General features: G+C 41.4%; 1 protein-coding gene across 2 annotated transcripts in view; it reads left to right on the forward strand.

Annotated features, from left to right (window-relative positions):
* Positions 1 to 6,999: 6,999 nt before the first annotated feature.
* Positions 7,000 to 25,258, forward strand: part of RAB27A (RAB27A, member RAS oncogene family) — a 40,156-nt gene continuing 21,897 nt past the window's right edge. For both annotated transcript variants that reach the window (XM_018557562.1, XM_018557561.1), the window contains exons 1-3: positions 7,000 to 7,088; positions 17,474 to 17,646; positions 22,891 to 22,976. In XM_018557562.1, coding sequence (XP_018413064.1) covers positions 17,494 to 17,646; positions 22,891 to 22,976 — 239 coding nt within the window. In that variant the 5' untranslated portion in view covers positions 7,000 to 7,088; positions 17,474 to 17,493. The remainder of the gene's footprint in view (positions 7,089 to 17,473; positions 17,647 to 22,890; positions 22,977 to 25,258) is intronic.

Here is a 25,258-nt window from a genome sequence, read left to right on the forward strand (position 1 = left end):
TTTGACTATTGTTTATATGTAATTGTAAGTAACAATACCAGTGAAAGTACTCAAACCTTTTTAAAATGGTTTCCCTCCTAAGACAAACAATACTTCATCTTGCCTCCTTAGAAACTCCTAGGTATTGCTTTTTTAAGTGCATGACTCATAGGCCACACACACACACACACACACACACACACACACACACACACACTTCGATGATGGGTCCTTGAGCAGTGCCCCCCTTCAGCCCTAAATATCACTAACATAGACAGACATCAGGACCATTAGGAGAAGTTTTTCATATCGGTGGGAGGAGTCCTATACTCCTAAATATTATTAGACTCCCCTTTGATGACATAAATCAACACTGGAGTCCTGGAAGAGATACCACACTTCATGGTTCTGCAGAATAGTGACATTAAAAATATTTTTATTAAACTGCTGTGCTCTGTTAGAACACTCCCCATCCAGATACCGTTACATATACTTATATATACCGTTTACTTGATGGACTTATGTCTTTATTCAACCTCAAATACTATGTAACTATATCCTATACTCAATCCAGAGACTCTTTCTGAAGTTCATATGAAGATGACTTCAGACTTAGGGTCTTCAAAGAATTCCAATTGCAACCTAGAACTATTGGGGACTGGCTGTCCCATGTCATCCACTTTTACTAAGCTGCCCTGTTAGTCTCTTTTTGTTTTCCTGTTATGCTACCACAAAAACCCCACTGTGGGTTCGTGTCCAAGTCTATCAGATTGTGCCACTAGGGGTATGGACAGTTCTATGGATGCCACCCCAATTGTGCAAACAGACCACAATCCCTATAGTAGAACACTCCGTAGTGATCTGGGACCATGCCAGATACTTGGCTAAGTTGGTTTCTCCTCACATCCCCCTAGTGACTATAATTCACAATCATTCATTTCTCCTGGGATTTGAGGAGCCACACAGGTTCATTTGGTTGATTTAAAATTGTCTACGCAAGGTGAAAAACTTTACAACCTTGAGAGGAGTCCTAATCTTCCCTTCATTGCAGTGTAAGTATTGTGTTTTACCCTTGGAGACTTTCTGCTACCTTCAAGTCAAAAGCTATGTACAGTATACCCTTGAGAGCACTGAGTCACCACCAATTTTCAATCCTTTTAAACATACCAGACCTTAATCTATAAATTCCTACTGAAACTTGACTACAAATACACCCCAGCTTACATTTCTCACTGGTAAAGGCAAGTGGGCACCTCTCTGTAACCAAAACAATGGCCACAAATATGAGACACCACTGGCTCCCTGAACTCCACTTTCAGTGAATTTAACCACAAGATACTACTGCGTTTTGTACATGGTACCCCACAGATTGGTGGAATTTGTGAGAAGTGTCTTGAATCTCTGCTTCAGGAGTTGCATAGAGGTTGGTATGCATATCTGGTATAACTGATAACTGGCCTAGAATCAATCTTTCTCAGAAAACAAGCCGCACTTCCGTGGATCACCATGAATAAAATAATTATTTATTGAAGTCAAGAATATTGGCTTCTATCATATTAAGCCTGATCGGTGAAATGCATGAGTGGTTGTACACATGGGGAGTTGTTCCACAGCTTATATTCTTTATTTCAATAAATAATTGTTTTATTCATGGTGATCCACTGATGTGCAGCTTGTTTTCTGAGAAGAATGGTTAAGTACGGCAAAGGTGGAGCCGGCTTTGCCTGCACCTGTGGAATTATTCACAGTTGGATGTCGGTCTAAGAATTGGAGCGGTGGACTATCTGCACTATACCCTAGAATTAAGATATTCTGAATGGGGGTCTGTCAGCTAGTTTATACGGTCTTAGGCAAAACCCATACAAGGCCCTCCTTAATTTTCAACCTGACAGCTGTACTAAAAATCAGTTTGAGTTCTTGACCTTTTATCTTTACTGACAGATCCTGGCCAGAGCATGGTGATCTGGTACTCCCCACGATTGTTTAGTTCAAACAAAGTGGCATGGATTACACATTATCTCCTGACAGATCCAAACACCACCCAGAGTCCGTTTCCCATAGACTCTCCTGCCCACACTTCTCCCTCTGTCTGTCCCCTCTCTCATTATCTTATTCCACTAACTTTCTCCCTTTCCTCACACTCTCCAATCTTCTGGATTTTGTTTTCTGTTTTGGTCCCAAAGAGGACCTACCTGTTTATACAGAGGCCTCCTTCTGGCTGGCACAGCTGCACTATACCATATTGTACTGCACCTACGGAGGTAATGTCAACTCGCTTCCATTTTATCCTACCTAAAGAGGACCCTTGTAATGTGCTTGTAGATATCCAAGAGAAATTATGAGAGTCCACCATTGCTATTATCCAATCGATTTTGCCTGGGTACACTTATCTTATTGTATGTGAAGAAGTTGCAAGGATGCCCAATGTTATCCATGATAGAACATATTACACCTCTGGCAGATTTTCCTTATGTATGTACTTAACTTTCATTGTTAAAATATTCAATGAAAACCATTGAACCAGAAATTCTGTACCTTGGTGGTTCACAATGAGGAGCCCGAAGCAAATATATAATAAAGATGGGTCTAAAGTGTGAATAGTCAGTTGTGAGTGAGCAGTGCATGGATGGTTTTAAGAGATGCAGTTAGAGAGTTCACATTTTCATAGTCTGCATGCTAGCAGCACTACAACAACTCAAAGCAGCAGAATAACTCCTATACATCAACCTGAGAGGATACTATAATGGATGAAATGCATGTGTGGTGGGTTACAAAACTTATGCATTAGCATGACACACCATTGAGAGGATACTCCTACTGGATGAAAAGCATGTGGGATTGTTTACAGACAGTGTGTAAGCATGACACCTCACACTCTCCCTCATTGTATAGTACTTCACTTGGCATGTCTTTCGGGCCAGCTATAAAGCAGGGGATCTTTTGAGGCCAGCTGTGAACTGAGGTCTTACAGACACAAAAGCACTCTCTACTTGCATCCCAATTTACTCTGCATACTCCACATTGTTCCCTGTTATACCGCACACCCAAGTAAACTGGGCATTCTTCCGCATACACCCCACTAAATTGTACACCAATACTCTCAGAACACCCCCAATGCACTCCAAATACATTTGGCAAACTACACCACACACCGTATTAAGCTTACCACAGCATGCATTACAAATACACTTGGCACACAGCACCCTTTACCACAAAACACAGAAATTCCCATCCCAAACCTTTTTACATAAGCACTATATACCATGCACCCCAATAATCGTGAATTCATCCTGTTAGGCTTGATGCTCTGTACTCTTATTATTTCACTATTCGCGGCACAACGCTGCAGGCGCCCTATTTCACTGCATACTACACCCTGCACCTCGGCGCAATAACTTCACTACACTATGAAATCCATTATAGTGGACACATACACAAATAATATATCTGCCATCAATGGGCTTCTTCAATGATGAATCCTCTGGTTCAACTTCCTCTGCATAACTTATCTCCCCCTCCCCACTTTGCTGGCAGTGTTGCTTTAAGGATCTTGCGATGGGTTCTAACTATAGAGCATACCAGCCTCCGCATCTGCTGGCTCTCAGTAGTAGGGTGGGGGCAAGACGTAACTGCCCTATTAATGCCAGCCCTGTCTGGAAGCATCTGTGAGGTGGGCTATGCTATGTAGATGTGCAAGTGGGCCTGGCTATTGACTGTTGCGTCAAAAGAAGGTGATGTATTCTGCCTGCACAGCATGATTTTAGTGCTGCCAGGAGGATCCACCTATTTACTTATATGCTTGCACGGGGATGCCTACTTCCTGCTGCCATGGGCAGGGAATGAGACTGTATAAATAAAAGTGACCAGGCAGTGTAAATACATCACTGACAGTGAAATGGCGAAGAATATAATAAGGGACCATTTTATTGGTAGTTTGCTGCTGTGCCACATCATATGAATCCTGAATCTCTGAACGTGTAGCATTAAATTGATCACCATTGTGCAGAGCAATGAGCATAACTAATCCATTGTGGGAAAATATGAGGTTTAAATTCAATGGATATACTGCAAGCTAAAAAAATACTAATGTTGGCTGTTGATTGATACTGCACAAGACAATTGTTGTTACGCATCCGCTATTCCAGCATTTCCTAAGCTTGAGGTATGGACAGTGGCCTTTAACCCTATTGTCAGTAGCTGTTAAACACTGAATAAGCTAGAGTCCTTACTGTGCACAATGGGAAATATTTAATAGACACTGTAAAGGTATTGATTTAAATCAGAAATTACATTGTCCCATTTTGCCAGTAGCAGCTGTCTACTTCCATTTCAGTACATTACTGTGTTTTTGCACACAAGGACAGATACCAGTTACTGAATTAGTGGCTAATGAGCAATAAGTGATATATACAAGAAATAAGTGTATAAATAATTCTGTCTGCAGAACAGCTTATATGTGCGTAGAAGGACGGTGGCATTCTTTAAAGGAGAATTATGAGGCGAGTGATTTTCACTCAGCCTCATAATCTGAGCCGACCTGTGACAATTAAACTGTCACACGTCGGCTCAGTAGATTGGGAAGTGAGCGAACATATACCGTCACTCGCTCACTTCTTGACCTATCCCTGCATAGAGCCGTGACTGTCACTCACGGCTCCCTGCAGTGATTTCCCCCCCCCCTCCCCTGTCCGATGCTCCAGCGCTGACTGGCGGAACGGACGGGGGAGGGGGCGGACACAGCAGGCTTTGCCTCTGGATAGGCAGAGCCAGCAGTCAATCCTGCAGCTGGGTGGATCTTGACAGCAATGTCGGGATCTGCCCCGGCTGCGGCGTCTCAGTATACCGTGAGCTGTGGCTCATGGTATACTGAGCTTTAGGTTACGGGAGGACGCTAGTTTGTGTCCTCCCGTGACCCTTAGGAGAACTATGGGGAAAAGCCATTACCCCCATAGTTCTCCTCCTTTTTAAAAGGTATAATATTTCCAATGGTAGATTCTGGCAGTTTCTTGTAATGTCAGTAGTCTCTTCGACCAAGAGAATGGTTGGTTGGTTTTTAACAGTCTCTTGCAAATGAAAGTAATCGTGAACTTTTAGGTAGTGTTGTGTTTTATAAATTACCATGGTTTAATATTTTAGAAAATACTGTCTTCCATAGATTGGTAGGTATATTGCCTGGCTCAGGACAAGTTTCCTGACGGTGACAATGATTGAACATTACTGCCACTTGTAGTCTGCACTGTAGGGTGCACATGACAAGGGGACACCACAGAAGAGTAATTGGCAGACGGGGACAGCTCAAAACGGAAAGTGCTTAACTACTTGAAGACCGGGGTGTTAAACTCACTTCCTCTCCTGGCCATTTCTCAGTATTCAGTCCTGAGGTTCTTTTGACGTGACCAAATGACGAGGGAGCATGGAGCCAGCTTCCCGACCTATTGGGAAGCTGGGGAGCAAGTCATTACCCGCCGCTGGCTTCCTGATTGGCCTGGAAGCCAGCTCCCTGGTGGCTGGAGCTTTAATATATATATTAAAGTAACACTAAACTCAGGAGTTGAATCTTAAAAATGCCCTCAAGTACCTTTTTAACTATTAGCAAAAATGTAGCTCCAACCTTACTTCTGTGATGGACTACAATCTTACATTTAGTTTACTAATTTGTATCGAGATTATAGTCCATCAGTGAAGCGGTGGCTGCTTTATAACACGCATAGTGGGACCATGGGTAACAAAAGGTAGCCACCCTCCAGAAGGAAGGACAGTGTCGGCACCAATTCAGAGACTATTTGAGAATCTACAGCCCAGTGATGCAAAAATAAACTACATTTCTGTTAACAGTTAGGAGTTAAATCTTACAAATGGATTGAAGTACCTTGAGTTTAGTGTCCCAATCTTAATACAAATTAGTAAACTAAACTTGAGATTGTAGTCCATCACAGGAGCAAGCTCGGGGCGGTGGCTACATTCCAACACACATGGGGACCATGGGATACAAAAGTAGACCCCCCACCAGAAGGAAGCACAGTATCAGCACTAATCCAGAGATGATTTGAGGGTCTACAGCTAACTGATACACAAAACAAGTTACATTTTTGTTAACGGTTAAGGTACTTAAATGTATTTTCAAGCTTTAACTCCTCAATTTAGTCACTTTTAATTCTTTTGTTTGTTTGTTCTTTGTGTGGTGATTACTGCACTAGGTACAAATTCCGTCAAACCATGCTTTTCTTTTTTAAATGGAGGGAGGGTTACATCCTCCTTCAGGTTGTTGTTGCTGTCTGTGACCCTGTTGATTCTCACCTTTTTGTATTGTAAACTGTTGTCATGAAGACAAAATGTAAGGAAAGATCAGAACAGGAAACAGGCTGTTGTGTCTTTGGCACAGAAAGCAAGAAGAAATTGTTTTTTAGTGAGGACACAGCAATGAAAACGTCATAGAGTTCATAACCCTCCTCTACCTAAATCCCAAAAATAGCTTTAGATATACTGTCACTATTTCAGTAGATTTTGAGTAGAGATAGTAAAAATAACAGTTCTTCTATAGTTGCCAAGATACTTGCAAATAATAAAACGTTACAAATACATTAATTGTATTGGTGTATCTAGTTAAAAATAAGTATCATGGTTACAATGTTTAACATTTCCTGCACTATGGGTCCTTTCGCTGCTAGATTACACAAACAAAGAAGTCCCGGAGATGTAATTACTTTATGGGGCACATGCCAACCTGGTAAATTGAAACTTGGAAAGCTGTCAATAATCCCTATGTTGGGTTTTTTGAACGCAAGTCGTTAGTCTTATTCCTAACTTTAGAACATCTGATATAGATGATAATCATCATTTGTCATTTAACCCCAGTAGATTTTTGGAAGGAACGATCCAGTGATTTTATGAGAAAAAGGGAATCACCCTGACACCTGTAGAGCTAGCCGTTCCTCTAAGCTTACTGTCCCCAGGCACACCTTCTACTCACGCTGACATTAGTGCATGCAGGTGACACGTAGGCTGCTTGTCTGTGTGCTAAACAGGTGGAGCGAGTAGGCACATCAACTAACCTCTAGCTTTCAGATTACAGCCCAGCTGGGATTTTCCTTCCCTGATCCATAGTGGAGGTGAGTGTTTTTTGTTAATTTTCTCTCTTCTAGAACTACAGAAATCTCATGTACAGAAAAAAAGACTTGTGCTATGCCTTGTGAAGTGAGGAGATGCTAAAATCATGTCATATAGTCTGGTGATGATGCTGTCATTTGACTATGAGGCATATTCACGTGCTTTCTCTTGGGTTTTTTTTTTCTGTCTGATCTCCCTGTGCAGTGCTTGGCTGGAAATTTGTTTATGGTTAATGATGTGCCTCAGTGCACTCGGCAAACACTTAGGCTGCATGAAGCCTCCTTTTCTTTACATACACATGGAAAAAGCCTACTTCCCACACTTTCTGTGTGTGTGTATATGTATATGTGTGTGTGTGTGTGTATGCATTAATCCTATTTTTTTGCAGTTTGTATTTAATGTACAATTTACTAGAATGAAAAAAGTCCAGGTAAGCCCTTATGTGCGTATGTGTTAGCTTTTCGGTCCCTTTTTAGATGGGCATCTTCAGTTCTGATCCACAGGGGATCGATGTTCCAGATCCCCTGCTGATCGGGATAAATGTCACCGTTGTGACATCCATGACTGTCCAATTTTTTTCCTCCATCTTGCGAAGGAGGAGAAAGCTGTAATTATCAGACCCATGTTGGTCTTTGGGGAATTGAATGTAAACGGGCATGTGTCATTACCTCCCTATCCGACTTGGTCAGGTCCATCAAAACGGAACTCCTGATCCGGTTTTTTTCTTTGGACCTGGCCAGAGCCGAACGTAATCGGATATAAATGGACGCAGGTCCGTTTAGATCTGGCTGCCCATAGACTATCCTCCAGAGGGACCTGATTGGAATGCCTGTGTGAAAGGGGCCTTAAACATCTTTGTCCTGTTATAAACAATGTGTCTTTATTTTCATAGAGCTGAACAAATGCCAATAAAAGCTTATGAGCAGTTTAACCTCAGCAGATAATTGGGTGGACAAATTATCTTTGGCAGTAAAAGTGCTGACTGAAAAACCCGCCTGTGTTCCACCACAATAAAAGTAAGACATAGCGTGGGTCTGGCCTGTTCAGACCAAGCAGATTGTAAAAGATTGTGCTTGGTCTCCCCCCTTTTGTATTCTGAGTTTTCCTAATATATCTTTTTAAAATGATGAGGTGCCTCTCTGATCAATAGATCTCGGGCTCAGCAATTGGAAAAGGACCACACTTGATTTTTAACATTTGCATAGAACTACTTAAATTCTTTATTGTAATGTTCCAGAGATACAGTGGAGGGGAGAGTGTAGCTACCCAGAGACAGGAAGTATGTTATTTGCAGGATCACCAGATGGAAAAATAACGTAAAAAGAAAACTAATGCAGCCACCACATCTAAGAACTGGTTAGCAACAATATATTACATTTTTTTTTCTTGGTGTTAGATATTGTCAGGGTTCTACCCTGACTTAACTGGTTTGCAGCATTCTGGCTTGGCTGCCATTCCACCCACCAGTGATTCCTCCTTGTCTGAGCAGACTGTGTAACATTGCTCACTACTCCCAGGCATCCTCTTATGGCCAAACAGGTAGCATCATCTGAGAGAGCCAGTGAGTGGGAGTAGTAAGCAATGTTACACTGCTCAGACAAGGAGGAATCATGGGTGGGTGGAATGGCAGCCAAGCCAGACTGCTGCAAACCAGTTAAATCAGGGTAGAACCCTGGCAGTACCCTCCCCTCAATGATCCCCTCCCTGCAGAGAGGGACCTGGTTTAGAGGGAAAACGAGCATGAAAGGAGCGGAACAGAGCGGGGGGGTGGACATCTTCAGATGCCACCCAAGAGCGTTCCTCCAGATCATAGCCTTTCCAATGAACCAAAGGATAGGATATGGTCCAACGTAACGGGGAGCCAGCTTGTTGGTGGGAACCCAGAGGTGCAAATTGCGAGAGGATAGCCAAACCCTCTCCCTGACATGGTAGGATGGAGCGGTTTGCTCATTTGGACCCAGCTAATGCCTCGCCTCCAGGTCCTGCCACTACCTCGCTGGTCCTTCCTTTGCTCCTGAGGCATGTTGGGTTAAGCTTCCTTACCCCAGCACTACGGGGTGACCCCAATCATTGCTGCAGATTCCTGAACCAGGTGGGAATCTATTTTGAGTTGGCTCTGTTAGATCCGTGGTTCTCAACTCATGGGTCGCGACCCAAAAGTGGGTCGCAAGCCCTTCTGCAGTGGGTCGATTTGAGAACCACTGTCTTAGATGATGCTCCCTGTTTGGCCATAAGAGGGAGCCTGGGAGTAGTGAGCAACGTTACACAGTCTGCTCAGACAAGGAGGAATCACAGGTGGGTAGAATGGCAGCCAAACCAGAATGCCAGGGTGGAACCCTGACCGATATCCTGTAAAGTATATCTAAGGGCAAAACCTTTTTAGTTTTGGATAGAGTATGAAAGCATACTCTAGAACACTGTTAGGCTTTTATTGCTGTATGTGTAACTGCTTGGGAGATTAACTCTATTTGTCTTGGTGGCTATTGTCACGTGGACTGAAAGATTTGAGTTGCCCTCAGAACAGTAGCAGAGGAGAAATCTTAGTGGGGACATCTGTTCTGGTGACCACTATCTAAGAGGAGAGTTACCTTACTTTTGTGCCATTTGCCTCCATTTCCTGTTGTGTTTACAGGACAGAATGCAAAGAGAAATCTCTTAAATGTAACACATGGCAAAGTAAAAAAAAAAGAAACCGGGTTTTAACTATTCTATACCCTAGCCAAAGTGGCGGAAAAAAAATGTTGTCTTCAAGGGCCCATTCACATTGGTTCAATGCGTTAATCACAGGGCAGGAGGTGTGTTTGGGGTGCCATTCACATGAATGGCAACGCACCTCCTGCACTGTTAATGTACGGTAGGTGTGTTGCGCTGGACGGTGTGTTAATCCCTCGCAAATGGGCTTAATATACTTCCTGAGTGATGAGGCTGCACTGTTATAACAATTTAAGAATGGACATTCTATTACAGATTGGCGTCTGATCTCATTTTATCTGGAATGCTAATTAAAAACAATGTGCACAGTGGAGTAACCCACAGCAGCTGCTCAGCAGTCCACTTTTAAAAAAACTTTTTCTTGCAGTTTTGTAACTGATGAAAGTTTCAATTTGATACGATCACATGCATTTTGCATATCCTTGCTGCCGTTTGTTCTACCTTCTTAAAAAGCCGACTATTTCCCCTATTAGTTGTATTTCTATTTTGTGTTATATAGCTGAACATTTGCATAACTACCATGCTGCCTGTCAGTGTTCTTAAAATGACTGGATAGGAAGAGTGTGATTCACAATTTACACATAGATAAAACTACTGCTGAAACTAGTAATGTAACGCCTTAAATCATGATAAAGGTGCCTAATGTAGAGGAAAGCACTAACAGTTTCCTATAGAGAAGTCTGCAGTAAGAGCACAGGTGTGGTTTATTGCTGCAATATGTTTGTCACTTTTAGGTCAAACCAGTTAGATGTGAGGAAGAAAACTAGTCACCAGCAAGAAAAGAAAACATTGCAAAGTAATGTGTAAAATGCTGTTCTGCATAGCTGAAACTGCTTGCCTACTCATGAATATCAGAGGGTGGAGAGCCCACTGGTATTTGTAGAAGGTGGTGACTACTTGTTCTACTCGTATAATAGAAGTGTGCCCTACTGACAACCTGGGGATAGCATACATATATTGAAAGAGTGGTAGGTGTGCGTGTATATGTGTGCATTTTTCAATGTTATTGCCTTTATTTTACATGACAGTGCTGAGTGCTGTCAGCAGGACAAGTATGACTCCTTTTTGTAAAAAAAAAATAAAAAAGGAAAGCCCCTGTTCACACCTTGGTGTTTTGTAGCGCACACTTAATCCAGTGTGTTGCAGCACGGTTAGTGGCTGAAATGCACTGGATCGTATAGAGCAAGCCTTCCTGCGTTCTGTGGGCTGGGAGGTGTGGCTGCGGCGCCATTGACTTGAATGCACCACCACGTCCCCTCCCCATAGTGCGATCGTTTGCACAAGAACACATGGCACAGCGTTGCCCGCGGTCCGGTGCAATTGCGAAAAATAGTGCATGAACTATTTTTGAGATCACACCGGACCGCGGACATCGCTGTGCCAATCGTTCTGGTGTGGGCTATCCCCAGGAGTCTTATGCAATCCAGTGCGTTCCAGGCACTAACCATGTTGGAACACACAGGATTAGGTGTGAGCAAGGCCTCAAAGCTCAGAGCTACAAAACGGTGAACACAAAGAATCCCATTGCTTTCTATGGCCCCTGTTCACACCTGAGCATTCTGTCACCTGCAGCAATACACCTGACGCCGCAAAAATATCACGAGCCGCTTTTCTGCAGATTTCTGCTTATTTGGCCCCATAGATTTTAAAGGAAATACACATATATACATACAAGAGACCGGCCTGCCTCTTCAAAAAACATTGGGGAACAAAATGAAGGCCAGCACAAGCTGAAAAATGCACAACAAAATGATTGGAAAAACGCTGGACTAACACACATTGCCGCACATTAAAAAAAAAATATGTCTGGAACACTGATGTTTAGGTGTAAACGTAGCCGAAGAAGCCCTAGAGCCGTAAAGTCTATAACGAAGATCTGGGATCTTTTAGGCCTCATTCATACGGGGCATTTTGCCCGGTACAGTGTAAAGGTCCATTTTTCTGATGCGCCAACAGTATAAAAGCATGCTGGCAGCTTATGTAAGTCTACAGAGATGCCGGAGCTGCACGTCCTCACACACTGATTCTTGCAGCTTTGAGTTTTGACAGCCACACGCAAATGGTGTATGGACCTGGATCCATCATGCCTGAGACTGTACATAGTGCACAGACAGAACTGGATCCATAATGTCTGCATCAGAGGCTGTACACTGTGGCTGTCAATACATGAATCAGCAGGAAGCAGTTTTTGAGGGCGCACAGCTCATGCGTCTCCATAGACTTACATGAGCTGCCTGTCTGCTTCTTTACTCTGGGCGCATAAAAAAAACCCGGCCCTTAATGTAGTACAGGGCAACATGTCCCATGTGAATTAGGCCTTAGATGCAAGACAGGAGGGGGGGCGTCTGCCCAAAACGGAAATGTATTCCCAGTGGACTGCCCTTTTTAAATGTGTGTGCACCTTTCATACACTGAATTGTTATGCGTGGCATTATTGGTAGGGAATAACCTTGCAGAGCCCTGAAATTGTACTCCGGCATACACATTGCCCTTTTTCAGCGCTATGACCATTTTAGCTACTTACTATGGTTAATTTGCTGTAGATAGTAATTTACTTGATGTTTATAATGTACTTGGGGTTTAAGTAGGCAGCATCCATATAATTTGAGGAGCAGCCAGTGCTATGATGCTATTATCTTCAAAGCTTTTTGGAATGCTTTCTAAGCGCCACTTTGAAGAATCCTTGAGACTGCCTTGTGAGGTGTTGTTTAACTTGTTTTGTTACTTCAAGTTAACCATTAACAATTAGAGCCACATGTAACCCTCATGAATATATATTTATACCCTCCATGTATGTGCATGGTCTTCGGAGTTCTAAAAATAACATTTTATATTTAAAGCTGAACTCTGGAGTAAGCAAATATTGTCTAAATAGAAGAGACGTGCATTCTTACTTTGAACGTTGGTATGCTTTGTATTGTTCTTCCAGATCTGTGCAGTATTCCAGTGTGAAACTTTGTCTCTGTGCAGGGGCTTCCTGTAATAAATATCAAAAAAAGGGGGAAAGAGAAAGAAAGGGGCTTTGTGGTGACCACTGGAGAATAGCAGGGAATTGATCCAATAATAGTCAATTGATTCATATATATAATAAAATTCCATTTTTAATGTACTCAATTCATAATGTCTATACATATAAATATGCTAAAATTCATCCATATAAAAAACCATAAATAGATGTATACCATAAATAACCTCCCTGGAACCCACACAGAAACCATGATTATAAATTCATATATTGGTCATTGCCCTCATTGTATTCATATCTTATTTGCATGATTAATTGTACATAATTGTTCTATATATCATTAGTTCAGCCGTGATTCTGTGCTTGCTCCAGTCTTCAACGCGTTTCGCCGAGGCTTCGTCAGGAAGATTTGGAGAGGTTAACTTAATTATTCTTTTTCCGGTAATTGAATATCCATCTGCAGGAAGTCTCCCCACCCAACCAGGAGACAGGAGCGCCGGGGGGAGCCAGTCCGAAAGCAAGGAAGCCAAGCATCCGTCCCAATCGTACCTTGTACTGGTGAAGCTCCTCGGACTGTCAGGGGCAATTCCTTCTCTCAGAACCTCCAACTGTCCCCCCTCCATGCTCCCACTATGCAACCCCCATGTCGTCCCATTGACGGCATCTAACATGGGCAGATAGGACCTACTTTGACGGCATCTAACGTGGGCAGATAGGACATGGGGGTTGCATAGTGGGAGCATGGAGGGGGGACAGTTGGAGGTTCTGAGAGAAGGAATTGCCCCTGACAGTCCGAGGAGCTTCACCAGTACAAGGTACGATTGGGACGGATGCTTGGCTTCCTTGCTTTCGGACTGCCTCCCCCCGGCGCTCCTGTCTCCTGGTTGGGTGGGGAGACTCCCTGCAGATGGATATTCAATTACCGGAAAAAGAATAATTAAGTTAACCTCTCCAAATCTTCCTGACGAAGCCTCGGCGAAACGCGTTGAAGACTGGAGCAAGCACAGAATCACGGCTGAACTAATGATATATAGAACAATTATGTACAATTAATCATGCAAATAAGATATGAATACAATGAGGGCAATGACCAATATATGAATTTATAATCATGGTTTCTGTGTGGGTTCCAGGGAGGTTATTTATGGTATACATCTATTTATGGTTTTTTATATGGATGAATTTTAGCATATTTATATGTATAGACATTAGGAATTGAGTACATTAAAAATGGAATTTTATTATATATATGAATCAATTGACTTTATTATTGGATCAATTCCCTGCTATTCTCCAGTGGTCACCACAAAGCCCCTTTCTTTCTCTTTCCCCCTTTTTTTTGATATATATTGCATATATAGGGGTGGTGTCCCAGTTTGTGTGATGGTTCCTAATTTTTGTATTACAATTGCTTCCTGTAATAAAGACCAGTCACTTCAGCTCAACCTCCCTGTGCAGGGTGGCTGGTCTTGTCTCCGTCCCCTCATGTAGTTCTCTACAGGCAGCCTGTAGTGTCTGGGGTCTGTTGGATCCCTCCCACAGCTCTTCTCTCTGCATAGGTTATGTTCAGCAAAGTGATTTAATTGTGACGTTTACAAAGTAAAAACTGGTACAATCAAAGTGGATTGGTTTCCTTTTGTGGCTACCGAGGAATATATTTAAATCAGAATTTTTGCAATAAAGCTCAGCTTTACCAAGGGGTTTTCCCCAGGTATGTGGTTAATGTACCCATTCAATCCTATGATCTCTTTTCCTGAATAATGCAGCTGAAACAGAAAATAAACCCGTCAGAAACCCAAACAAATTAAAATGGAGCCTATCATGGAAAAAATGACAGAGCACGTACAGTAAAAAAAACACTGGTCAAAATGATCGGTCTGGCAACCCATCACTTTACGGGGGCCAATAGAGAGGCTCCAGAGCTAGGGAAGGGGTGGGGCTTGATTTTTACAGGAAAAGAAAGATTTGCATGCAACTCATCAAATACTGTGAGGTGGATTGATCAAAACTGGAGCAGACAGAATCTGGAGGATTTGCCCATGGCTGCCAATCAGCTTCTAGCTTTCATTTTTAAAGTTTCACTGAACAAACTGGAAAGAGAAGCTGATTGGTTACTATGGGCAACTGGTCCAGTTCTGATAAATTCCCCCCATTATGTAGTGATCTATTGTATTCAACATCACCATGGCAGCACAGGAGTGACTTATTACTCAATATATGAGTCATTCCATTGTGTCTGCATTCTTTAGGAATAGATATAACAATTAGAAAGCAGAATGTGGTCAAATCCTTACTCCATGTGCGTCTAAACTGGGATCCAATACTGTAGTGCCAAAAAAGTTCTTAGCTACCATCCTGCATGAATGAGAATTGATTTGCAACAGAGAGAGTGTACTTGCACATCCAGAATGTATAATGATCACAAATAAGGTCAGTGGTCTCACAATTCTTTGTAACTACAGTTCAGTTAGGACCCAGTAATGGATTTGTTGGTAAATATGTATCAGATGCTTAAAATGTGTTTGTAACACATGGCAATAATCTCTGAAAATTTTCAGGGTGACATTTATTATCTTTTTCCTTACATTTACTGCTACCAAATCTAATATAGTAAATAGTGCTCTTTTATGTCATTTTAGTTTAAGGTGACACTAAACTCAGGAGTTAAACCTGAAAAATGCATTTAAGTACACTAACTATTAACAAAACTGTTAATCTAATCTTATTTGTGTATCACTCGGCTGTAGATCCTCAAATCATCTCTGAATTGGTGCTGACACTGTCCTTCCTTCTGGAGGGTGGCTACTTTTGTTCCCCATGGTCCGTGTGTGTTGTCAAGAAACCACCGCTCCAAGCTCACTCCTTTGACTACAATCTCAATTTTAGTTTGCTAAATTTGTATGGAGATTGTAGTCCGTCACAGGAGTGTGCTTGGAGCAGTGGCTGCTTTACAACAAACCCAGGGACCATGGGGAACAAAAGTAGCCCCCCACCCCCCCTCCAGAAGGAAGGACAGTGTCAGCACCAATTCAGAGATGATTTGAGGATCTACAGCCGAGTGATACACAAATAAGATACATTTTTGTTATTAGTTACTTGAATTATTATTATTATATGCAATTTTAAGATTTAACTCCTGAGTTTAGTGACACTTTAACTATAACTATAAAATGTTCTGTAAATAAACCTGAACCACATATTTGCTGGTAGTAGGACTAGTTTTCCTCTGTTCATGTTCAGCTAGATACAAAATTAAATTATACCACTTGATATTATAATATACATATTATACTTTATTATATTACTTGATACACATGGTTTCACTACAGTGAACTACCTATCATCCGGCATTCAAGCAACCAGCACTCTCAAGCAACGGGCAAAAATAAATAAATAAATCCAGGACATAATATATCCTCAATTTTTTATTTTTGTTGTTGCTTGATAGACCAGTGCACATAAAAAAAAAATGTTAACAATTGCATTTATTTCGTTGCTAACGAAATTCTCTGTTTACATCTTACTGGTGGCTAGAGTCTGCAGAGAAGCGGATCTGAAAGCGAACTTTCTCTCTCGGGTCCGCTTCTCTGCTCCCTGGGTGGGTGCATTAGCAAGCCTGCTATTGGCAATTGCAGTTTGAAATGGCCTATAGCAGGCTGGTTATTGTACCAGCTCACTGAGCAGACGATTTTTTGATAGATAAAAGTGAAGCTGAAAAAACTCTGGAAGTTCTGAATTCTATCATGGCTTGATATAGTAATTGCAAATTATTTTAATCTAGTAGGAAATGAAGAAACCTTTTTGGAGTTTTTGTGCCACACTGAGGAGTTTTCCCGTCAACTTCCTGTTTTGTAGTCCATCTGTTGGCAGTTTTAGGCTCAGAATGACATCTTTATCTTTTCTGTAGATGATGTAACTGTCATGAATTGACCTGCCTGGAAGTCATAAGTGTTGACTACTTCTATAGGACGTTGCAGAGACAGATCTTTTGTGAAAATGTTCCTTTTTAGACTTTCAGATTCACTTTATTACACATTCAGTTATTCATTACAAATCAATGCAATCTGGAATCTGGATGTTGTATTGTCAGTCAGTCTTCAAGCTGATTTTGCAGTCTGATGATCCCTATGATAATTTTTCTGTTTTAAGATACTTGTAAAAAAAAAAAAGAAACCACTGAATAATAGTGTATATACATTCAAAAGAGCCAGGCCTCACCAATAATCTTTTATTATGAAGCATATTCCAAAGTCTATGTAGTAAGCTGTTTTAAGTTGAATCTCCTGTGGCTCCTGTCATAACCATAATAGTTTATTTACCTGGAGGAGTGTATATAAAGCTAACTTTGGATGCAGTAAAAGGTCAGAGAACTCATCTTTTTCTTTCTATGTGCCAGGACCACAAATTTAAAAACTGCTCAAAACAAGATTCTACTTCAAATGAACTGCAGACATTTTCCAGCATATTGACAGATATGTACAACTGATGCTACAGTTTGTATCAATTTGGAACATTCATTTCAAATTGTTCCTTCAAGTGTATACATTATACAATTATTGCTGAAGAACCCTATACCTGTTCACTCATATGAAGCATGCACACGTTTATCCCTGGTTTACCTGTATAACTTTCATTCTTTTGGAGGTGTGTTACAGTATGTTGAACTGTTCCTAATAAACCATTCTGTCTTCTATGTTTGTTCTTTTTTAGGTCACCAAACAAATTTCACAATGTTTGATGGGGACTATGACTACCTCATCAAATTCTTAGCATTGGGAGACTCTGGCGTTGGAAAAACCAGCTTCCTTTACCAATATACAGATGGAAAATTCAATTCGAAGTTCATTACAACAGTAGGAATCGACTTCCGGGAAAAAAGAGTGGTGAGTTTTTTTTAGGTTTTTTTTTTTTTTTTTAACTTTGTTTCACTTTATCTTTGCAGGTTGTAACAAGAGAGCATTTAGGAACTCTAAGGCCTTGTTCACACCTAGGCGTATTGCATATGCGCGTCTGTCGCGTTTTTTTACCGCGATTCGCGGTAAAAAAGTTGCGCGTTTCCGAAGGCTACTTGGCTGTAGCCCAATGGAAACGCGCAACAAAACGGCCCAAAGTAGTACCTGTACCTTTTCCGGCGTGGGCTGTTTTGTAGCGCGTTAGGGACGGGCGGAAATACGCCAAGGTGGGAACGAGACCATTGAATACAATGGGATTTATATTTTTGAGCGTTTTGTCGAGCGTAGAACGCGCTACAAAACGTTCAGGTGTGAACGAGGGCTAAGCAGCGGGTACTTTACACATATCTTTCCCCCACGTTGCCAGTGGTATTCACAATTTAGCATTATGGAGTTCCTTGGCTCGCTCATTGTAACTTCTAGATGGTTGTACATTCATAATCTGCAATACATTTGTTCTGTTAATATATTTTCCTTGGCATAAGTATAATTGCTAAATGTTGTGGGAAATCAGTCCGGGATTTGCCTTACCTTTAAAATAGAATTAGAATAGTAATCACTTATTTCATGAGCTCATAAAGGGACTTGGCCCTCCTATGTGATGTGTGCCCATTCATCTCTTGCCTACCTTCTCCAGCCTCAGATTTCCAGTTGTTTTTAGGCTTCTTTGACATCATCATCATTTTTCCTTAGTCTATTAATACCTCTTCTGTCCTCTTGTTTGCCTTTATACATTTTCCTAACATATCTCTCCTCTTATGTCATCTCAGGCTGTTAACTTAGTGAACTTAGCTCACCTCCCCACAGCCACTGCTTATACTTTCCTTCTGTTTGCTGTTGGAGCCAGATGAGCAGGCCCTGTGTAAGCTTCAAATTGGTCTACTCAGAGCCTACCCAGGATTGGAAGCAAGAGGGGTCATTTGGTATTATCCAACATGATTGGTTGCTTCTTCCTGCAAGAACAGTTAGCCAGGGATGTCTATAAAAGTGCAAGAATCCAAATCATCCACACACTGATGATGTAAAGTTAACTTTATTGATGCTCAACATATACTACAGAGTTCTGCCTCCAGTCCACCCTCTATAACGCGTTTCACCCTACATGGACTTAGTCTTGTACACATTGATGTCATTTGTGTGCAGCTAATTAAGTTTATAGGACTTATGTGCTTGAATGGTTGTATGCCAGGATTGAGCAGTGTCTTTTTGTGATTTGATGACCGGGATGTCTGGCTACAGATAATCACAAGCATCATGCCATACGATACCATTTAGTATTGTTAGTAGTGATGATGTGGAACAACTTGCCTGTCCTTGGTCAATATAGGAATAGAGAGTTTCTCTGAACATTATGGAATAATTAAAGGCACACACAATTTAAGCTACAATGTGCATTCAGTGTTCTAGTTTTCACAATTCCTTCCTGCTATGTACATTTCTTGAGAAGTTGCCTGACTTTCCTAGGTACAAAATTGTGACACAGGGTAACTGTTTTTTCTTTTGCTCAACCAGTCATACGGGTTTACTTGATATAGATACTGCATTTGGCAAGTCCTTCATTACTGTATCCTGTAGCTTCCAATAAATTAGTCTTTCATTGTTTGAGTGTAATAAACCAATAAGATGATATCATGATAAGATAGCGTAATCTTAATGCTGTCTATGACTTGTTGCTATTTGCAGAGCCTTAGTACATAAAGGTGGCCATACACTTTACAACCATCGCAAGACATTAGTCTTGCGATGGTTGTAAAGTAATTAAAAAAACATACGATCTGCCCATCATAGACAGGCAGATCGTACTTGCGATGACCGCAATGCTGAACGGGCAGTGTGCGCGTGTGCACACCGGCCGTTCGGCATTTGTCTCCCGAGCATCATTCAAACCAGCTGAAAATCGTAAGATTTTCGGCTGGTTTTCTAGCATGCTCCTCGGACAAAAGACGTGCGACCGTACAGTAGAATCGGTTGCATGTCTTCATTCACACTGCACGATTCTCGTACGATCGTGGGATTTCCTGTGATTCTCGTACGAGAATCGTGCCGTGTATGGGCACCTTAAGATAGGCAATTGTTGTCCAACAAATGCCAGTGTAATAGTTTAGCCTAAGTATTAGGGATACACCGATGCCGGTGTTTCGGTATCGAGTACCGATATTTTTTTTTAATTTTTTTTTTAGTACTCGCTGATACAGAGTGCTGAGGCTGCCTGGCTTCCTGACCAATCAAGAAGCTGGGCGGTGAGTCATGAGGTGCCGCCCGGCTTTTTGATTGGTTAGGAAGCCAGGCTGGCTTCCTAACCAAACAGGAAGCTGGGTGCCACGTCATGACCCGCCTCCCAGCTTCCTGATTGGCTAGGAAGCCGGCTTCACTTGTTCCTAGGCAGCCTAGCTTCCTGACCAATCAGGAAGTCGGGAGATGGTTCACTACGTGCCGCCCGGCTTCCTGATTGGTTAGTAAGCCAGGCTGCCTAGCAACAAGTAAAGCCAGCTTCCTAGGAAGCGGGCTCCATGCTCCCTCAGCGCTGCCGGTCCGGAGGAGATATCCCACTCCCCAGAAGTTCCGTTATCGGAGGTAAGTATCGGAGCATTTGGGCGAGTATGAGTACTCACCCAAATACTCAGTATTGGCACCGATGCCAATACTAGTATTGGTATCATGCATTCCTTCTATGTATATTCTTTGTCTAATAGTGATCATTTTCCATATATAATGGTGGATTTTTTTTTAAATAAAGACCTCTGTTGGAACTCCCCATTTTAATTACATTCCTAGTCTTTGCATTGTGTTTTTCCTTTTTCATATGCAACTATAGTTTCTAAAACTGTCAACTGATTGTTGAGCTAGTCATGTTTCTGTTCTGGATAAACAGGAATATTCACATTTTTGTTGCATCTTAGTAGATGTTTGTGGAATGTAACTTCTCTGAGTCTCAAGCATAGTTATTGGTTGTGCAAAAGAGAATACTGATATGCGACTATGCTGAATAGTATGCTCCAGTGAAGATGTAACATTGAGCAGCCGAGTGGAATCTTAGATGCTCAGGGGTTGTTTTTTTGTCCAGGATTTTCTCTGTGCATCCCATTCTTCTTTTTTTCCTCCTAATTTTGGGGGTCAGAGAACCCTTCTTATTAACTGATTGTAATGCAGGAGATTAATTTCCAAGCATATCCACTGGAGGCTACCTGTTTCCTCTCTCACATACAGAACACCTAATGTATTGGTGCTAAGAACTTTCTCACCAATCCATTGAAAATCCAATGGGATTGGTGATGCCGGAAGCAAAGAGATTAGGTTAGTTAGCTCAACCTTCAGAAAGTAATTTCCAGTGGCTCTGTAAGGTGTCTCTGAATTCTGCCTATAGTAGGTAGCAGTGGTTGCTTGTAAGCATAAGTAGCTTACTTTTTATGTGTTGCCCAGAATTGCTCTTTAATGTGACCCTGAATTTGTTGGTAATATGTTGTAAAATTTTATACCTGGAGATCTTACCGTAACCTCACTTCCTGTTGTAGGCAGATGAGGCTAAGCCACTGCCATGTAATTAGCTGCATTGTCAGCCGACCATCAGGCTATGTATACCTCCTGTAAAGCTAAAAGGGAGCTTTACAGGAGTGCTCTGAAAAAGTGCTCATGTCAGGCTGATGATGCTGCTAATTACAAGGCAGCATTGTAATGTAATGTTACTGGCAGGATCGCCAGGCAACTTTGCAACAGATTTACAAAATGTGATTTAGGTTTTACATACGCTTAAACAATTCTGGCCAGCCTTCCATTTCGACACTGCATTTCTCCTAAAAATATTATGCAGACACTGTTTGCAAAGTCGATATTTGCATAAGGCTAGTTGTTGTGCTAGACCCATGAATTGCAGGGTTGGACAGAGCTATTGAGGTAGGAGGTACCTTAGTGTGCCTGGTATATGTTGCCAGTGTTCCCCAGCTATTTATACCTTCAGCTGGTAAGTTAGAATACGTGGACGTCCTGTCCTTAGCACAGTGCATTGTGGCTGTATAACATTAGCAAGTCACGGACTGCTTTTTACTCATTGACTGAAATTGCACTGGGACTATTCCATATTGCCATTTGATCTTCATCCTGTGACATCTTTATCTGCTATCTGTGGCCCCTAAGTACAACTCATATTTTTTTTTTTTTCTACAAATCTGTCCATAATTTTTATTTTTTTCTGTCTTTCTCTGTTTTTATGAAACTTTAGTCTTCAATGTAAACATATCCTGTTAAGACCACTAATTTTCCGTCACCAGTTACTGTGTATAAAACCTAATATTTCTAATAAAGAATGTGTCAGTGTTAGAAGTGAATGTAATATTAGGGAGAGCTGTATCTTTTACTAAACTCATAGTTTTCTGTCCAGTTATCTCACTGAAGAATGTTGCCCTGTGTCTCAATTAGCCTAAATTTGTTGAAAACCTGAAGCAGTAGGCTGCACAGCATACTATATAAATGTCAACTTTTAAATTCCTTCACAGGAACGAGATGTGAATATAATATTTATCTACTCTCTCAAAGCCATTTTATTTAATTTTATTTTTGAATGCCAGCTGGAACTTTTTTTAGGCTTAGGTAGAATGAGGAAGAGTTGAAACTTTTGTCAGGTTTTTATTGCTGTTTTGTATTCACGTTGGTTGTACTCCCAACACTTCCTATGCTGCTAACCCAGAAGCAAGTAATGAAACCTCAATGCACATGGGCGTCTGGGGATTCGTGCGGCAAGAATATTGCATCCAGGGACATCTCTCCCAATATTCAGGTAATAATACCTTGTACGATTACATGCGGACAGGTGCAGCCGCTGTCATCCTGTCATTAAGTTTAATGGACACAGCGATGCACCTGTACAGACTCACCTGAGATTCCTGTCACATGAATCCACAGGTTCCTGCCACAGGAATCCCTAGACATCCATGTGCATGAGCCCATACCCTTCCCAACAAAGTTTTGTGTGTGTGGCAATCTACTTTTAAACTGAAACTTGATGCAAGAGAAACTCTTTACAAATAAAAGGTTTTGGTTGATTGTGAATACGTTGTCTTCATTGCTGTGTTTGTACTGACATTTTTAATTTAATAATGCATGTGCAGAAGAAAGATACAAGTAACATAAAATAGGAAATTCAGAATAATAATGTCCTGGTTGATAATGCTCTTTCCACAGGTGTATCGATCGAATGGTCCTGATGGTATAGCTGGAAGAGGTCAAAGGGTTCACTTGCAACTTTGGGACACAGCTGGTCAGGAAAGGTGAGCTATATCAGAACACAATGTAGACAGGGACGTAACTACAGCTATAATGGTTACTGTGACTTCTATGGGGCTCAGGAACACAGATCGTCCAGCTTACTGAATCCCAAATGATTCTTCTAGCCATCCTCAGAATGTAGTCAATCTATCATAAAATTCACGTTAATAAAGATCTGTTCTCTCCAAATAGCTATACCACTAATTAGTAAACTACAGTATTGGTTGTTACTTTTTAAACACTTAATCCTATCACTGCCAGGCCCTCTGGAACGCTTTTAGCCTCAGCTGGCCACACCATTTTTGCAATGTTTCCCATTGTTTTTAATTTCTACTGCTGCATTGCTAGCGTTTGTAAAAGACCCCCCCCGAACCATATATTTTCTGAAAACACAGGCCCGGTAAAATAAAAAGATGGTGCTACTAAATTTGTAGGTCCTGCGATAATTGCGCAAATGTTTATCAAATTAATATTAAACCGATAAAATGACTGAAATAAAATTAGTATCTGTGCACACCAAAAAAATATTTTCCGACTAAATCTGAAAGATAAAACTGTATTGAGTTAATAAATAACACATTTTTGTACATTCAAAATTCCGCCTTTTTGCAAAAAAAAATGACTGTAAATACCTGAACGATCTGATTGGATGCAGGCATTGTTCAGGTGTTTTGAGAGCCAGCAGGGCTGACTAGCAAGATAGTGAAGCTTAGCCCAGTGGGAGATTCCTCCACCTACACAGTTTAGCGTAGATGGAGGAATCTGTTGCACGTTTTCTATCTGACCAATGACAATCTACAGATAATAAGGGAGCCTTACAGGAGCGGGAGGGCATCTTAAGACGTCCTGCCCTTCCCCCTGCACGTGCCCAGTGCGCACACGAGTGGGGAAACTGTCAGCCATGCAAACAGCCAGCGATGGCTGTTTACATTCAAGCGATCAGGCGTCTCTAGACGCCCAATCGCTTGTACTGGCTGCGGATGTGCGCCCCATGCCACCACTGCTGGTCCCAAGATCCGCTGTGCCTGGTGCGGCTGGGACCGGCACAGCTATGCTGTCAGTGGAGATCAAATGAGATCAGTACACAATCTACCTTTTGATCTCTGTGTATTACATCACTTCCTGCATTCAGTGTTACCCTCCGGTTACAGATGCCGTAGAGTAGCTGAAGAAGCAGATCTCTGCTTAATCAGCTTCTGTGGGGGTCCCTAGGTGACATTAGGGGTCTTCAAGACCCCTGATGTCTCCATAAAAAGGACCTGTTATGTGAATTGGCTATCACATAGGGAATTTCTTAGTCCCCTATATGATAGAAATAAAGTTAAGTGTAAAAACAAAAAAAGTTTGAAAAAAATAAAAGCATAAAAAAATAAGCTAAAAAAAAGTAAAATAACACCATTTTGTTTTTTTTACAGTCCCCCACATACACACGCAAACATGCATCGGGTGCGCCAACGTGCAAAAACGACGATTCCGCCTATTGTGCCGCACATGTTACATATCGCCGCAAACGTCAGAATGAGAGCAATAATTCTAGTGCCATTAATCACTGATGACACTAAACTGATGAGCGGTAAAAGCTTTTAAAGCATCGCCTATGGCCAATTTTGGGTATTGTAGTTATTTGCGATTTCGCGGGCGCGGCAATTTTAAAGCTTGACATGTTTGGTGTCTATTTACCCGACGTGACCCCGACTTTTATGTTATAACAGATAAATTGGGTAATAAATGTTTCATAACATTTCATTGGGAAACAGGTTTTTTTTTTTAAATTTAGGGTACACTTTTTGTTGTATAGTAAAAAATAAAACCCCAGTGGTGATTTAAATACCACCTGAACTTTTCACTATTTAATATATTTAAAACATTTTCGGGGGTTTGTCTTGCACTCTTTTGCAACCTGTCTGCCTTGAATCATTGCAATCGTTATTTCCTTTTTAAATATTTTGTTATAGTCTTTGTAGCTTTCAAATGACAATAGTGTTCCTTCATGTTTATATTTTTTTAAATATAAAAGCCCTAGTGCCAGTGGGGGCCTGCAGGATCCACTGAGACTAGCCGTTATCCCATGATTAGCCACTATCCCAGCCCCATTCTAAAAAAAAAAAAGGTTAACGGCAGACACTAAAGTGTTGTTTTTTCTAATTATTATAATATTTGTTTTAACTTTTTAATATTTGCTAAGTGGAAGAAAGGCTGTTGTCTCACATTTAACGGGTTATGTGATCGGTTTCTTCCTCCTCCAAGCACACGCCCCCTTGCCCCATTCATTAGAATAAATGTG

This window comes from Nanorana parkeri, unplaced genomic scaffold, assembly GCF_000935625.1.
Source record: "Nanorana parkeri isolate BGI_ZX_2015 unplaced genomic scaffold, ASM93562v1 scaffold290, whole genome shotgun sequence".
NCBI lineage: Eukaryota > Metazoa > Chordata > Amphibia > Anura > Dicroglossidae > Nanorana > Nanorana parkeri.